The sequence below is a fragment of the Poecilia reticulata genome, chromosome 5 (assembly GCF_904066995.2).
Source record: "Poecilia reticulata chromosome 5, P_reticulata-male-v2, whole genome shotgun sequence".
NCBI classification, from domain to species: Eukaryota; Metazoa; Chordata; class Actinopteri; order Cyprinodontiformes; family Poeciliidae; genus Poecilia; species Poecilia reticulata.
The window spans coordinates 15,779,365-15,797,898 of record NC_088834.1 but is presented as its reverse complement, the minus strand read 5'-3'; the positions used below and the strand labels follow the sequence as shown (position 1 = coordinate 15,797,898).

At 37.1% G+C, this 18,534-nt stretch overlaps 1 protein-coding gene across 3 annotated transcripts in view; it reads right to left on the bottom strand.

Annotated features, from left to right (window-relative positions):
- The window catches only part of bsnb (bassoon (presynaptic cytomatrix protein) b), a 105,652-nt gene that overhangs the window by 22,696 nt on the left and 64,422 nt on the right, over positions 1-18,534 (bottom strand). For 2 of the 3 annotated variants that reach the window (XM_008409670.3, XM_008409669.3), the window contains exon 4: positions 678-1,463. In XM_008409670.3, coding sequence (XP_008407892.2) covers positions 678-1,463 — 786 coding nt within the window. The remainder of the gene's footprint in view (positions 1-677; positions 1,464-18,534) is intronic. The other variant, XM_008409671.3, reaches the window with a different exon arrangement.

Here is an 18,534-nt window from a genome sequence, read left to right as displayed (position 1 = left end):
TATAAAATGTAAAGTCTTGTTATTGGTCTATAAGGTGCTGAATGCTGACACACATGTCAAAGTTGGTGTGTCAGGTATGAACTATCTAAACTCCATGCAGTTTTTGGGGACCCGAACTAAACAAGGGGAGGCAAAGTGCCTATGTCCCTCAGCTCTGGAGTCACTTTACTGAATAATTAAGATGTATATAAACTATTAGTTCTTTTAAATTATCACTGAAATCATTGATGTTTACTTCAGAAAGGATGACCATAATTTCATCCTTTTAGTTTTGTACTTTTACTAGCTTTTCATTTGTCCTAAATGTACCTTTTAACATTTTTTGTCATTATGTGATGCATACATTTCACCATTATACTTTGAATGTATTGCACTAGCTTTTTTATCGCTCTACCTACATTTTGACATCTCATTGTCTTGCATATAAATATTGCAATTTGAATAAATTTTCCTCAACCAAAAATGATGATGGTACAACAGGAAGAATGTTTGTGATAAAAAGTGTTTAAAATAAAAAAAAGAATAGTTTTGATTAGCACAAAAATAATATATATATAAAAAATAAACATGATTTAAAAAAAATGTTTCCAGTCATTTAAATGGAGCAAAGCAAAATAAAATGGTGAATCAAGTAACAGGAGTAACAGGTGAAGGCGAAGAAGTTGCAGGTAGCTCACTTCATGGTGTCTTGACTTCTTTTCTTCCTCAGTTATCTTGATCTCGTGTGGGGAAGTCACAGTCTCTGACAAAGCCTTCTTGGGTAAGGCTTTGGCATCTTCTTTTAGAGATTTAGATGCAACTTTAATCTTCTCCTGGCTTTGTGGGGTCTGTTGTTTGCGGGTCTGGTTGTTACCTGTGGGTTTAGACTGAGTAGGAACTGGTTTTGCAGGTGTGGAAACCTTGTTATGGTTAGGAGCAGCTTTACTAGAGCTAGATAGAGCCTTGGCACCAGAAGGATGAGAAGGGCCCTTAGTCTGAGCAGAGGGCTGAACAGATCCTTTTGTCTGAGTCGGCCCTTTTGCCTGACTTGGGCCCTTCACTTGGTTAGCAGGCTGTGCAGAGGCCTTATTTTGAGTATGTGACTGGGCAGGACCTTTAATTTGAGCAGGTCCTTTACTTTGAGAGGAAGGCTGTGTTTGACCCTTAGCTTGGGAGGGTGGCTGAGCAGAACCCTTGGTTTGAGGGGAAGTTTGGCTGAGCCCTTTCGATTGAGGAGCAGGCCCAGCCTGTTTCACATTAGAGGGAGGGCCACTTACTTGGGGACCCGCAGGTTTCTGTTGTTGAGGACCTGTAATCCTAGGCCCTGAACCTTGACTGGGTGCTTTCTGCTGAGGTGTTTGCTGTTTGAATGGAGCAGGTGCCCGAGGAGATCCCACGGAAGGGGCTACAGGAGGTGGAATATCTCCCAAACTTCCTGACAGAGCCCGCTGTGTTTGGCAGTTTAAACAGAGCCATTCTTTCTTCTGAAAAACAAGAACAACAGAAGGCAGGAATCAGCAAAGTCACAATAAAAAAATTAAGTTTAAGTTATAAACTTAAATTATAAAAATCTATGTCTATGGGGACTTCAAGGACAGTGAAGCTCCGTTCAGTTGACTAAGTATGTTATTGGCAGAGAATACTGTGATTAAAGTACAGCTGTAAAATGGTAAATGGCCTGCATTTGTATATAACCCTTTATCAAGTTCAAAGACTTGAAAGTCCAACAGGACGAATAGGATGAACTCCTACCTTCTGAACCACTGCTGCACTAGTTTAAACAATGTTCACATATATATTTGCACTCTCTGGTACAGTACTTGACTGGAGCAACTCTTACCTAAAGAACAGTGACTTCTTCGTACCAATAACTTCTTATCAGAGCGTACAGAATTGGGGTACTTCAAAGTTCAATCCTGAACCCCTCCTACTACAATAGTAGTTTCCAATACCTATGTAGACGATACACCGCTCTACCATTCAGGACCCTTTCAAGCACTGAGCAGATGCTTAAAACAAACTGTTCTAGACTGCTCGACATCTCCAGAACCAGAACCAAAGATGGAGAAGCAGAATTCAGTTTGTATGATCCACAAATCTTAAAGAAACTTCCAAAAAACTGCAAAACAATTGAAATGTTGAGTTTCTTTAAAATGAGGCTAAAAACCTTTGCCTTTGAATTGGATTTATATGGAGACTGGTTGGTACAAGAGCACAGAATTGCTAGTTTGGTCAATTAAATGCTAATGTTGTTGCTGTATAGGTGATCATGCAGTGCCAAGCACTCAGTAGGACCCACTCTGAACAACTGAGTACTGGAAAGCCTGTCCAAACAAGTCCTTTCATCTCTTGAAGAAGACTTAATCTTTTGACAACATTAAGCACTCTCAAACAGGGTACACAGAAAAAGAGTGCAGTGTGAATACAGATGATCATGTCTGTAGAGAGATGCAACAATCGCTAGACCTTTGAAAGAGCTCACAGCGAAGTCTCCTGCTTCTTGAAGCAGGGATTTGCCCTTCACATTCATCCTCACTCTCTTACATTGGGCCCTGGTTATAGATTCTGACACTGCTAAAAATCCAGAACAAAACCCATCAACAGTAGGATATTAACATAAGCAGATTCAATTTCAGGTCAATGCAACAGATCGATGAAACCGTTCGCTGGAATAAAACGGTTCTATTGCGAGCAATGGTGCCATGTTAGTAACACAGCCCTTCGTTAATGATAATCATCTGTGCCTCAGGCCTGAAAACGGAGTGTTTTCGTGTCACAGACTCGTTCAACAAAACAAATAACCTCATAAACATCTCGACTGCTGATTACCATCTGCCCAATAAATCATGTATTTTATTGCTGTCACATTTCAAAGGCATAAATACGAACGATTTAACAACAGGCTCTGTCAAATCTATTAAATAAAAACAATTCAGGTGTTCGGGGACTGAATCAGAGAACTGAATCAGTGCAAAGATCAAAGGCACCAAGGAAAGCAGAACATAAATTACTGGTTTTAAAACACCTTAATGTTACATTCATTCAACCAAAGAGTGACAATCACTTAGTAAGCATGGATCATCCTAACATCACAACAGAAATCTTAGTGTCGAGATTTAGCAGCTACAGAGTTTATAGTAGGACAGTCTGCTTTGTTTATCACCACATCCTGAACCTAAGTAAAGACATAAGTCAGAGAGAGTTTCCTCCTTTTTCTGAAATCCTTGTCCAACATAAATTTGTCTCTTTGTCCCCGAGGAACGGTGAACATGACAGTACATTTCGACTAAGTCTTATCAGATACAAGATGATGTGAGAGGTGATAGATAAACCTCAAGGGTTTAGAAGTAAGGATGTAGGACAAAGACAAAGTCAACACACCCCTGTTAAAATGTCAGATTGTTGTGATGTAAAAAATTTACACCATTGTGAATTATTTCAGAACCACCTCTACCTTTAAAGCTGCAGTAACTTTTATGAAAATATGTTTTTTATAAATATATAATTGTTAAAATTATCACTAGGTAGAGCAAGGGGGAAGGGGAGAGTGTCATTTACTGAGAGTGAGATACACATGTTGACATAAAATAAATATGATTTTATCATCAACAATGCAATCACAAACAATTTTCTTTTTAGCATTTAGATTTTAGCATTTGTACAGATTCTGAATCTCAGTGCATATGGTATTAAAATATTACAAGATATTGATGAACAGCTTCAAATATTAAGATGAGGATATAGTGGATATATAGACAGCTTTTTATATGTTTATTTTTTTTTCTCTACTGGCCGCAGATATTAATGATTGCAGATCCAAAAATGTTGCACCTGGTGACAAATTTTGGTATTGGTGACAATAGTCAGACTCTGCTGTGCCAGTTAAAACATGTTCAGAGTTCATAAGAAGGAAATTATTATACAATCTGAACCACAAGTAGGATGTGATTGATAGAATACCAGACCACTCTTTGCAGAGGCACTGACACAGCAAATATAGCACCTCATAAAAACTCAATTAGGGCTATTATGCAATGTGAGTGATAGATTATGCAGCACCTTCCTTTAGTAATGATGTCATTTAAATCTTGCATATTATGAAAATATGCATTTCACATTTGATGGTGCAGCAAAACAAAGAATGAATCAATCCATCCTATTTTTCTAATTTCAAACAAAGATTAAATGTAAGAATCTTGAAGACTTGTTAAAGCTGAGTGTGACAGTGAGGGAGTGCTTTACTTATTATTTCGGCTTCTTAGTTTGACAAGATAATGAGTTCAAGTTCAGTAACCTTTCAAAACAAATCACGAAACATTGCAGCGAAGACAATGTCCCAACACTGGAACCTTTACATATTAATGCTATTTTTACTGACAATTTTTCGTACAAGATAAAATCTTTCTAACTGTGTCCAAATCCATCAGAAATCTGTTGTCTCAAGTGAGACCATGAGGCGTGGATGCAGCCATTGGTTTGCCAAACTGACAGCTTTGCTTTGTTTTCATATCTCTCAAGTGCTCTACTGAGAAGCTAAATATAAACAGGTGCAGCTCTCTCAGAAGCAGCCATCTGTTCTGGTTCTTTCATGACCAGCGACTGTGGACAGCTAGTTTCACTATGGGACCAGCAGACATTTACTGAAGATGCACGCCAAAATTTACCATGTATGCTCACTTTATGGCCATCACAATCCAGGTTTGAACTTTCTATGAAGAATAAATTCAAATTTCCATTGTCGAATCAGTGTCTAATTAAAATACCACCATGTGATCCTTACTTCCTTTCCGATAGAACAGCTTTCTTCCTGCCATGTTGGCTAATGCCAAACTCCCCTATTTGCTCCTGAATCAGCATAACACGATTGCGTGGGTAAAAGAGAGAGAGAACCAAGGCCGAAACGAAGCTGAAAGTAGCAAATTATTCATGTAGAGTGCTTTAGCTTGTACAGCACTAAGCTATGTGGGCAGTGCTTCCCACCTCAACCCACACAGTGAAGAGAAAATCGTGTCTGCATAAGATGAAGCCTCTGTTGCTTCCGAGATGGTCTTTCGGTGTTCTCTGAAAACAGAGCAAATGCTGTAATTTCCAATATTTCACTCTGCCTAAATCAAACTGTAGCCAAACGTTTGAAACAAATAACAAAATGTCCTGTATGATATAGAAAGACTTCTTTAAACTGGATGTTTATTGTATGTCCTCTACTGGGAACCTGATCTAACTCTACTTTTGCTGTGTCAGAGTCACATAAAAATTGTCCGAATTTTTTTTTTGAAGTGAGGTATCCTTTAAAAACAGGTGGTTTAGTTATCCCAATGTAATGGTTCCTTTAATGGTTCTCTTATTCCATAAAAGCAGAAAGGAAAGAAGCGATAATATTTTGCAAAATAAGTATGTTTAATCAAATACTTCTACTAAACCCAGCTTGTGTTTATTCCATATATTGCTTTAGTTTTCCATTACTGTGTGTATCTGTAGGAAATAAATCTTTTAAAATGAACTACTGTTTTTGCCTGACAATAAAAATTTTAATTTAACTTCTATTGACATAACATTTAATTATAGACTTTTCTGGAAATCTTAAGTAGAGGGAAGTTATTTAATTCATCATCATTAGTATATAAATGTATGTGGCTGTGCTCTCAATAACACTATATACATTTTACAGTCATCATCATTTTACAGCACCAATCATAGGAGCAACTATATATTATTATATCTAAAAATATAATAAATATGTAATAATTCATGCTTTTTTAGCACCTTGAAATTAGTCTCTTGTATGTATTCAGTCGTATTCAGGAGAATATTAGTAATTAAAATGATTTATTCTTAATTTTATTTAACAATAATTTACATTTTTTATTGTTGTAATCTTTTATTTTTTTATAAAAGTATCAACATACAAGTTTAATTTTTTATATATATATTTTTCCTTTATTTAACCAGGTAAACCCCATTGAGATCCAGATCTCATTTTCAAAGGGGACCTAAATAAACTGCTTGTTTATGTATTTATTTACGTATGTTATAAGTTATATTATATTCATTCATTTTTTATTTCAATTGTTATTCATATTATTTCAACATATTTATCCTAATTTTAGGTTATTTCATTTTAAGTACTCTGCTATTCCTCCTCTATGTCAACTCAACATCGCTTTTGTCGTTTCTGTGTGTTTATTTTTGAGTTTCTGTATGATCCTGTTCCCTGTGAGTCCTGTCTCTGCGTCTTCCCCCGTTGATTGTCTCCCAGGTGTGTCTCCTTCCCTTGATTACCCCATGTGTATTTAGTCTTACCTGTTGTCTGTGTTCTTCGTCGGATCCTCGTCATATGTCTATCGTCATACGTTAGTCTTTGTCAGTCAGTCAGTCAGTTTCCTCAGTAGAACTGTGAAGTCCTGAGGTTGCTTGTTTTAGTTTCAGTTTCAGTCCTGTCTATCAGTAGCTACCGGTATTAGCTGTGCGCTAACTCTCTGCCGTGCCGCCTGTGTTGGACTGTTGCTTCTTCATTAAACACCATCATCTTCACCATAACCTGGGTCTCAGCGTTCTATCCTCACCACCACCAACCACAACCCATGACGGCTTTTAGCAACATATTTACTGTATGTACATCATTCATGGCTTGTCTTTGTAAGCTCAATATTTATTTTCTGTTGGTTTGTTATTTTTTACTGCCTTCTGTTTTTATGTTCTGTTTAGCACTTTCTGTTGTCTAAGCTATTTATGGAAAGTGCTCTATAAATGCGGACTGATTGAGTGATTGATAAAGCCCTGCCACTGAAGGCGTGGTCTCTGGGATGAAGAAGATATCGCATGTACTTACACATACAGCATGCCTTCGTTAATTCTCTTTAGAAGAGAGGTGATTACAACGTGTGGGAGTGGATGATTATTCGACCAACTAATATGTGGCCATAGATTCCATTTTTGAGTCCACTTTGCATATCAAAAGTCCATTACAGTTATCGGCTGGGAAACGTGTGCTGGGTTTTAAAAAAGTTATTACTGTTGAATTCCTTGTCAGCTGATGGATAACACAGAAAGAAGTGATGACAAAATGCAGTGTTTTTCTTGTTTTTTTGTTGTTGTTTTTTGGTGGGTGTGCCGGGAAGACAAACACGACTTGTCAGGTGCATTAAAACGGCTGTATTGAACTTTTATAAAAATAAAAAAAAATTTTTTTACATATTTGAAACTATCACTGTCATGACATTTTGGTATGACACAGATAATCTGCGAAAAAGTCAAGCTCCTCTGTCTACTCCCAATGCTAAATAGAAACAATCAATCAGAGCCAGGAGGTGGGTTTTAGCGCTGTAAATCACAGTCTTGTAAGATGCTGCTCATTCCCTCCCTTTCCCCATTGCTCTCTGCTAACAGAGCCCGTTATGAATGCTCAGGCTAGTTAGCATGCCCCCCCCCCCCCCCTCTCCCCCCCAACACAGCAGATGAATAATTTTCCTGAAACTGAAATGTATTTTTCCGCCATTAGCACATTTAGCAGCGAGAACATGAGATTGATTGACAGCACTAGGACCGTCTATCTGGTTGGTTGTTTTTGGTCAGGAGCGGTGGACAGCAATAGCAGAACTGGGAGGAGGTGCAGAATATTTATTTTCTCAAATTATGTGCCTCATAACATACTGTTATGACATAGTGGCAGTTTTAACAAATATGTAAAAATACATATTTTTTTTATAAACATTACATACTGCAGATTTAAGAGTTTATTATGTCATTAACAGCTGAAAATGTAAGAAAGTAATGACTAAATTTAATATACCACGGATCACCTGTTGATTAACAAATACATAACATAATACTGTAAATTCAAATTTATTTATAACAATTTATATTGTTATCTTGTCAACCAAACAAATTGTATTTTTATAATTCATCCTATTCTTATTAATGGTGAGAATAAACAGCCTAAATGTGTTTTTTATTATTTTATAGTCAACAGTGTCATTTTTGCCAAATGTAAGATTGCTCCTATTCATTTTCTGTTCTGTTTGTTTAAACCTTGTTTCAAAAAACAGGTTTTGCCAATCATTCTATCAGGTTGCAAATGTCTTAGCTTAATCCAAAGACAAATCCTACTAAACACATACAAATCTGAGTGCACACAGACTGAGATGCAGGTTTACAACCCTTAAAACACATTTACAAATAACCTCTTCCTACAATAAGGCACCCAGGGGTTGTTTTCTTTGATAGGGCTTTATCTGTTTGTTTTTCTTAGATGCAGTCTGTGGAGCTTACATAGCCCCGTTTGTAATTCCTGAGAAAACCAGCAGGAATTGGCTTGTACCTTTCTCCAGGAGAAAACACATCAATAACACAGAAAATAACCCCCAGCACCATCAAGGTACTGGCAGAGTTTCAGTCTCCAAGAACAAAGCAGCTGAGGAGAAAGCCTTTTGTTGCATTCGATGTAATGTAAAATATCAATTCAGCTCCATGACTGAAGTTGGAAGAGCAATCAGAGTGTGATGCTGGCTTGGTCATGATATAAGGTGAATACCATGGACATTTTTGTAGTAATGCTCCATCCAGATGGCTCTCAGCCCGAGACGCTGCCCTTTCACTTTTAAAATAAGGAGAGATTGAACACTGTGAGTGACTAGCGGGTAAAGGTCGGAGAGATTGACCCCATTTCACAGATTGATCTCGCTCTAACAGGAGCCTGCTGAGATATTACAGCGCCGCTCACACGTACAACGTCTGTTGGCCTGCTGAGTGTGCTGATTTGAGCTTGAGTGCACATCTGACTTAAACATGTGTCTGCAGAGGTGATCGGCAAGTAAAGTATGGATCCCATATGCCTACACTGAGTTTTATAGCTTGTACTGTTCAGTCGCCTCACGTTACAACTTCAAAGGAAAGGAATTTTAAAGGGATTTAAAGCTGTAGACCATAATCACCTAACTGTAAAGTGAAAGGGCGCATGGTTTTATAACATTTCCTAAAAATTAAAATTTAAAAATTGTGACATGTATGATATATGATCTGTGAAATGTGTGACTGATAGGTGTCCCATCAGCAGATTCTCCCACCTGAGCACAGGTACCGTAGACCTTTCTTATTAATGCTCTCTGCACCCAGCCTGTCAGGTTAGGAAGATGGACAAGTTCGCAGTTGTGCCATATTCTTTCATTTAGATTAGATTAAATGAACGCTGCACTGTGATACGTCCAAACCTTGAGACATTCTTTTATAACCTAACCCTGCATTAAACATCCCTGACCTATACTGTAATCCTTGGTCTTCATGATGCTGCTTGGTCATTAATTTTTTTGTAATAAATCAAGCTCTGAGGGCTTCATAAAACACTTTGAAATCATGCACCATGTCTTTATTGGTCTATGACAATAAAATACATTAACATTTGCAGTTGTAAGGTAGCAACGTGAAGGGAAAGTAAAAGGGCTATAAGTCAGTTTTTAATGCATTGTATCAAACGATCAAAAGAAACTACCTGTTCAAAAAATGTTGACTTCTTGGCAGCCTTATTAATGTTGAATAAAACAAAAACAAACATAATAGGAGCTAAATAAATGAAACCAAAATAAAGAGAAGCTAAACTCCAGCTTAGCTGCTATTTAGTTTTCCATAAGTGATCAACCCCAAACAGAGCATAGATGCTTCAAACTGCAGATATAAAAAAAAAAGTTAATACAGTTTTACAAAAACAGACATCAAGTCTCACATGAGTGTATCTGACTGCTAGCAAGACTGGGGCACATTACAGAGAGGATTTAACCACATTTACAGCTCAACTTCCTGAATTTCAAACCAGCAGAGGAAAATGCTTCATGAGCAAGTTGTTAAACTCTAAAATGTTGCACGTCACCATTTTTTAGTTTCTTGCTTCTTCTTGAGATGAATATGTGTATGTGTTCTACCTGAATAAGAGAAAATCTGCAAGGAAACAACTTTTTTTAGAGCAGAGACAAAGAAGAAACTCCAAAGAGAAAACAATCCGGGTGCTGCAGATGCGCTCAGTGTACTTCATTGCCAATAAATCCAAGTGCTTTTGCCGCCATTAGTAGAACTTGGCAAAGGCACAACTTCAGGATCTTTAGTAAGTTTATATCACCCAACAGTAGAGCTCCCTGATCTCACACATCGTGGTGAAACACTGACTTGCTTTTATTTTCCATATAGACTCTATATCATAGGTCAACAATACAACATGAAGCACATTCTAATTACCAATGTCAGGCTTTAAAAATTAGTCAAACTTTATATTTAAAGTAAACAAAAATATAAAATGTACTTGTCTTTGCAAGCCTAGGTACTAGAGCAGCAGTATTTCTCAGCAAGCACTTCCCTTTTATTACACTTCATTTGACTTAAACATGCTCTTTGAAGTGCACCCCAATGGACAGCTGCTCCATTGTTACTAGTGGCATCTTGGCATCTAGTCACAATGCAGCTATTAGCAATATCTTAAAATTGAACCATCCATCCATCAATTATCCAACACGCTTATTCCTTGTGGGGTCATGAGGGCTACTGATGGGGAACACCCTGCCAGGTCGCCAGTCCATCACAAGGCAACAAGGAGACAGACAAGGACAAACAACCATGCATGCACACACCCATACCTAAGGAAAATGTATAGATGAATCATCCTGACAGTCATGTTTTTGGGTTGTGGGATGAAGCCAGAGAATCTGGAGAGAACTCCATACAGAAAGACGCCGGTCTGGGATTTGAACACAAGACCTAACAGTGATACCATGTCACTGTGCTGCGATTTCACGTCCTCTACAGGGAAAGCGATTTAATTCCACTTTTGCTATGTGATGAAGCCACATAAACAACTGTCCAATACATGATGGACATCTGCATCCCTATGAAGTATTGCATCATAGGGATGCAATGCATCAGTTGGATGGACAGTTGCAGTTGGATGGACTCTAATTTTCCATCAAACCTGGTGCAGATGATTGGTAGCTGAGAGGCTAAAGCTCAGAAATATTGAGGGACATGGTGATCATGGACGTCTAGAAAAGGCACCTTAACCTTAATTAATATCGTCACAAATTATTTCAGCAATAGTATCACAAGAAAGCCGTTACTCTAAAAACCTGACCAAATACATATTATTTTCTGACGCATATCCCTTTAAAATGTTTCAATCATTTGAATGAGATTTACAATACAGCTAAATCAATTTCAGTTTCGACTGATGCAAGTTTTAAAGGATGTTTTTTTCTCTCTCTCTTCTCTCTCTCACTCTAAATCAAAAGAAGAAACAATGAAAACTTGCACAGAATAAAAAATGATGGCCTCCTACCCCCTGAAAATACTGACTAAGCAGTAAAAGCAAAAGAAAACCGCAAAGTCATGGGTCATAAAATCAAATCTTGCAAAGACTATGGAGACAAGTTAAGGTAGACAATCCTTTAAAAAGATACCAAAAGAGTTATTTTAAACCGGTTACCACATTAATGTACACATTTCTTTCTCTCTGATTGGATTTTTAAAAGCTCTCTTTTAAATAGTTTCTCTCCTATAGTCAATATTTTAAAAAGTGGAAAAAATGAGACATTACTTCTAAAGTAAATCAATTTAGATTTGCATTTTCTTTCCATTTATTTAGTTGTGGTATTATGCATATATTTGTTTGCATGTCTTGTTTCAGAACTATATCATTTTTACATGCATTGTTAACTTTCAGCAAGAAATGCAGGTCTACCTGTTTATCTTTATGAAATCAGGTATCTAGTAAGATATGGCAACTAGAAAAAAACTATACTGGGATGGTTTTCACTAAGACGTCGTCCCATCACTTGGTGGGATAGATGGTGTTATCTTGCCCCCAAACTTACGTAGCTATAACATAAAAAGATCATTGACGTACATATCTTAAGTTACACTGTAATACGTCTTAGATTACATATTCATGTGTGAAATTACATGTATATATCACACATAATTAATCAGATCAATATGTTAAAACTCTAAATAATTGTTTTATTTTTTACAGCTGAAATATCTGGAATACAGGTACATCTCAGCAAATCAGAGAAATACTGAAAGGTTAAGTTATTCAATAATTTGGTTTTAAAAGTGAAACTTGTATTCAGACAGACTTATGCATATTGTGCAATGATTTTTGTTAATTTTGAAATTTTGAAAACTTTAACTTCTCAGGAAATAAGTGTATTAAATAAGACTAATAAAGAAGGGATTTACCAAAAGCCCCCTTTGTTTAGGGCAATAGCATTGATCCAAAAGACTCTGGGAATCAAAGGTTTAAAACAGAATTCAAATGGCCTATGAAGTCATGGGAATGACCGCTGACTTCCACAAGATGGTTAGATGAAAAAAAAAAGTGAAAGAAGCTGGCTGTTTAAAGAGTGATGTGTCCAAGCATATTAATGAAAGATTGAGTGGAAGGAAAAAGTGTGGTAGAGAAAGGCACATAAATAATGGGGGTAACATGAGCCTTGAGAGAATTGTGATGCAAAGTTCATCCAAAAGTTTGGGAAAGATTCATAAAGTGTGCAGGGCATCCTGCAAGTTTTAGATGTGACCCTGGTCCAATACACCAGAATCAAATGGCTGAATCAAGTTATCCACAGTCCTGCCAATGAACTAATTATTTGACTAATGTGTGTTGAAGCAAAGACATGTGTAAAAGTTGCAGGACACCAGATATCCAGGCCTGGATGTGAAAACCTCTGGACTGTTGCTCAGTGATCTATAGTCCTCTTTTAGATGAAAGTCAAGTTTGCATTTCACTTAAAAATCAAGGTCCCAGAGTCCATAGGAAAAGTTAAGAGGTTAAGAAGCCAAGCAGCTTGAGGTTTAATGTGAAGTTTTCACAATAAATTTGCCGCTGTGTTTTATCAAATCCAAAATCAGTGCAGTTATCAGTTATCTGCCAGGAGATTGTCTGGACCTTCATGCTTCCTTCTGCTGAAAACCTTTATGGAGATGCTTCGTTGCACTTTTCACCTGCCAACACTGCCACAAACTAATACCTGATTTGATGTATCAAGCTGACCTCTCAAGAGCCAGATGACACACCAGCCTTCAGGTCGCTACTAAATCAACCTCCTCTTATTTAACACATCAGCAGAGCCACAGGCTGATCACCTCCATATATTGCAGCATTGATCCAGTAAATTATGCAAAAGGAGCCTCTACCAAGTATTGATTGCATACACTATGTAGTACAAGGACATACTTCTACCATTGGCCAAAATTTCTGTATTAAAAAAAAACTTATTTTAATGACCTTATGCAATGTTCTCTTTTTTCTAGAATATTTGGTTTTCATTAGCTGTAAGCCTGAATTGTTAAAATTTACCAAAATAAACACTTGAAATAATAACTATATGTAATCTATATACAAAATATGAGTTACAGCTTTTGAATGTATTTACTGAAATAGTTCTTGTTCGAATTACAGATCTAAATCTACCCTTTGCTATCCAATTACAGAAGTGAAAATTATTTTGTCATTTTTGGTGTTTCATTAAAACTTCAAATAAAAATGCCGGCTATTAACCGAAATTGAGAACCATTTTCTTCAACTTCAAGGAACAAAGACAGAAACATCTACAAAAAAGTGCACAGATTGTTGTCCTTCAGAGCCAAACTAAGACAGTGAAACAAGTTTTACCACTTCCTGCCCATGGAGGGAGTCAGAGAGTTCACTCACAAAGAGACTTGCAGTCTTTGGAAGTGTACACACATGCTCTCTCACACACACACATCAACATGAACCCCGAGACCTATAAACCAAACACTACATCCTTAAAGTCAAACTTTTACATACACATTTCACAGCAGACTTTCAAAATCAAGTTTAGTTTGCATTCTTCATACCACTGCCCAAATTTACTTTTAACACATACAAACATATTTATATTTTCTAGCCCAAAACGTCAAAGAAGTCTTGTACAAGCAGCCCTTGTGTGCAAGCTTCACAGCCTCAGTTTTTGCCCTCTTACTGTCAGTCAGCTCACAGCGAGAGTCAGTCCTCCACGTGGTGCCTCTGCCAGGACCTGACAACAAGCTGTGAGCAAGAAATGTCAGCCATCATTAAAAGCAGTCACAGATCTCATTGAGATGTTGTATTTTAGGTGATCATTACCTGCAGGGAAGAGGACAGTCCTTTCAGTTTGAGGTAGCCAATCATTGACACAATAGTGCATTTAAATGTTATGATGCCGAATGTCTATGAATAAAATGTTGGTCGGAATGAGGTGCAACATTTTCTGTACACACATAAGTTACAGCTGAGGTTGTCATATTAAAAATAAAATAGGAGTTGTGGGACCATGACAGTTACAGTATGCACAGTCATAATAAATCATGTGCAGCAGCACAGTCATACATCATATGTCATCCTCTAGAGCCAAATTTATTTTGTCTGTTCTCCTTACACTACTTAGCTGCAAAAATACAACAACAGCCCAGTTATCTATCCCATCAGCTTTGGTCATCCTGTTGCCTGAATATAAATCATTTTGGACACGGCAAAAACAAAACCTGATGCCACGTCCAGAACCTTTAAAGGAGCAACAAAGCATAATTCAAAGGAGCGCAATGATCCTTTGTAACACCAAAGGCAGAAATCATCATTTTAATCCTGCGAGTTTTGTCCCTCACAGAGATTAATGAGGCATACAACGAAGGAGGTCATAATTAATTTGTAACAAGTGAAGGTCAGGGGAGCAGAGGGTCAGTGTGAATTATTAACTAACAGTTGCACATGGGTGTGACACAAAACAGGTATGAGTTTTGGTGAGGAGGAAAATATCCCAATGTGTTTCTGGCTCAGAAACGCATTGTTGCAGGAGAGAAAAATATGATTCCACACCACATGGGTGTATATACACATATACCTAAAATTAGAAAGTAGAGAGGTTGCATTAAGTGTTTTGTAAATTTACAACCAATAAAAACATGGTGAATATTTCAAAATATGGTGTGTTGGAAAAATATTCATCCCCTTTGATCTTTTCCGCATTTTGTCTTGCTAAAGCAACAAACCTCAATGCCGTTTAGTGGGATTTTATTGAGGTATTGCAAATTAGGAGAAAATTATAAAAAACAAAGGAAATAAAGGGCATAAAGCCACATAAGATGTTTGTGTAAAAATATGCTTCCATAATTTCCTATCAAGCACAGACTGGCAGAGTCTGATCGGCGGTCGACGCCCCAAGATATGGCACCCAATGTTTTTTTTTTTTTTACTTTTTCTAATAAGAAGCAAATACTGCTGATAAAACTGTGCAATGATGAACTCGAGCTCCAATGACGTGTCTTGTTCTGGCACACTTTAGAACAATGCATATAATATGTGCAAAAGGTGCCAATTGATGCAATTTTTATGAAGTTCTGCTAGCAGCCATTGGCAGTCTCCTTGCATGATTGCTGTAAATATTTGGATGAAGGTCCCCTGAACTATGCAATGATACATACATACATACATACATACATACATACATACATACATACATACATACATACATACATACATACATACATACATACATACATACATACATACATACAAACAAAATTATAATTATGACAGTAAGCAATCACCCTAAAAACACAGCAATAGTAGCATCATACTGTGGGGATGCTTTTTTTTGTCTTCAGCTGGAACTGTTAAGGCTAAAGAGAGGGCAATTATGTAAAAAACAACAACCTGTAAGCAGCTGCAGACTTGCTAATGGGACAAAGGTTTGCCTATGAAGTGACTGACAAGCTTAAGCAAAATTTAACTGCTGTGAATTGTAGCTCAATAACATTATATTTCAGTGGCTCTGAATTCAAATGCACACCACAGATTTACATTTTCATATCACATCACCTATGAAAACCATGTGTCATTTCTATTAGTATAGCACTTAAAATACAATAAGTTACACTAAAGGTTATAGTTGTAATATAACAAAATATACAAATTTTAAGTGGTTTTCAAGGTACTAAAAATCAAAATGGATCACTACATATTTTTTGTCAAGGCCCAGTGAGAAACTATTAAACCACTGCATTGATTTCTATTATACACGGCTTGAATGAGCAGTGGTTTAACGCAGCTAAGTGCACAGCAGGTAGCATGACCGAGCACATGTCTCAGCAGTGTGCCAGGCTGAACCACGGCATAGTTGTGACAAGTTAGTAAGAGTCAGCAGGTATATAGGTCAATCCCCCGGTACTCCTTCAATGGGGACACGTGGTGAGGACTCTGGATTAGAGAGGAAATGAAGGATCATCCACTGAGCAAGCAGGACTGGGGTATGGTCACAGGCACTCATGTACAGTCTGATGAACCATTCAAGGAGTGATTACAGAATAGATTTAGAAGACAATGACAAGTCAATGACACAAAGTGAAACGGAGATAAAACTGTCAGTATCTTTTATGGGATGTTCTTCCCATTCAGCAACTTCAAGGTCACAGGCTAGGCTATTTATAGGCTACTGAGTCAGTTTTATTTGTAGGCACTGAGACAATGTTTATTAAAGTAATATTTAGAAACTAGTATTAGGTTAAAAGCAAAAATATGGTTTCATTCTAGATGTTGGCAGAATTAATTGAAAACACAAAAAGTTTTATATAGATAGGTGTTAAAATTTTCCCTTTCCCTTGTTCTAAAATGGCAATTACAGTGTACTAATAAAAAGTCCTGTTCCAAGGTGTGTGCAGTCGCAGATTAGATTAGAGGTTTCCAAAACAGTGGCACTCTGCACGTGATATATTTGTGTGTGTGTGTGTGTGTGCGTGTGTGTGTGTGTGTGTGTGTGTGCGTGTGCGTGTGGGGGTGTGGGTGTGTGTGTGTGTGTGTGTGTGCGTGCGTGCGTGGGTGTGGGTGTGGGTTTGGGTGTTTGTGTGACTCCTCCAGTGTGTTCCTGCAGGTCAACAATATGTCATGGGCGATTAAGCGTGCGGGTCTCTGCTGTCCCTTCAGGGTCAGAGTAACACAGGCTCAGGTCATGTTCTCTGCTCTTTATTTACATATTGTGTCTGTTTCTGTTTGTTTCAACGTGGGTTACAGGTGCCCTCTTTTTGTCCAGTAAACACATGTGGCCTGTCCACCCTGGGGGGTAAATGTCTTGTCTGTATAGAAGGAATCTCAGAGTATAATTAGAAACCATCTGGAGAGCGCTGAGGTATTTTAAACCTTAAAAGACAAAAAAATATATCTATTTTTAGCCACATGTGAAGATATAAATTAGATTTTATTGGTCCCGTTTTATATTTGGACACAGTTTGTATATTTAAAAAACTGATATTGCCCTTATTAACTTTCTACAGATCGGTGATTGCTTCTCTTCTATAATAAATCAACGATATTTAGCATACCTTGCAAAGCTGTAAGTTAAAAATGTATTTGGTTAAATATAAAAGTTGAGAGGTAACACTGCATCAGAGTTAAACATAGCCAAATATTTTCTTGACAGGCATCATTTCAAACTAAATGTAACATTTATACGACAACCAGTAAACAGTATTGGGGATTATTAGAGGCTATTGCAAAATTTTATTTGTTCACGGTGATGTGAAAAAGGATTTGACCCCTAACAGATTGTTTCTGTATTAACTTTTCTGTAGGACTTTCATGTTTCAGGTCGTCAAACCAATTTAACATCTGACTCAGATAAACCAAATAAATTCAAAACCTAGTTTTCAAATAATAGTTTCAATTTTTAGGGGGAAAAATCTACATACACATCAGGTGCTATTTAAATAAGCCTTCACCCTCTGGTAAATCAAAACTTAACTTTGAAAAAACATTTTTTATGTTGAGATTCACAAGCTACATTAGGCTTTTTGAATCAATATACAGTATTATTTCAGTAGAAATTGTCAACATGAAGCAGGAAGTATAAAAATAAAATAAGGAAGTTTGTGAAAATATGAGAAAGTCACAGACATCTTTCAATATTAAAAGGATTGCACAATTCTTAAGGCTTTGAGATTCCAGTGAACTAAGATGAGAGACATTTCACACCCTTAAAGAAAACATGGAACTGTGGTGAACCATCTCAGAGGCGTCTGGTCTAACAAATTCACCGTAGAACTGCATCAACGTCTCATCCAGGAGGTCACAGCAAAGGTCACAGCACTGCATGTGCTCAGTTAAGGTCAGAAATATCTAAGGCCAGTGTTCATCATTCAACATGAAGAATGAGACTAAGTAAAATTGGCATCTAAAACCAACGCTGACATGTTTGTTAAGAAGCATCTTGATGATGCATGCCAAAGACTATTGGGAAAATATTCCCATCTGAAGAAGAGTGGGAATTTTAGGAGGGTGTATGTTGTGTTTAAACTGATTAAACAATAACACAAAAAGAAAAACAAAACTTTATAGTTACAGTCAAATGTTAGAGCTACCTTTTGGAGAGATCCAGTCAAAGTCCAGACATAAATTTGATTGAGATGCTCTGACCTGGCCTTAAACAGGCTGCTTATAGTTGAAACTGTCTTAAATAAAACTATTCTGCAAAGAAGTTTTCTTATGGCAATTTAAATGCCCTGTTCATTTTTTTTCTTTTTGATCCAAAG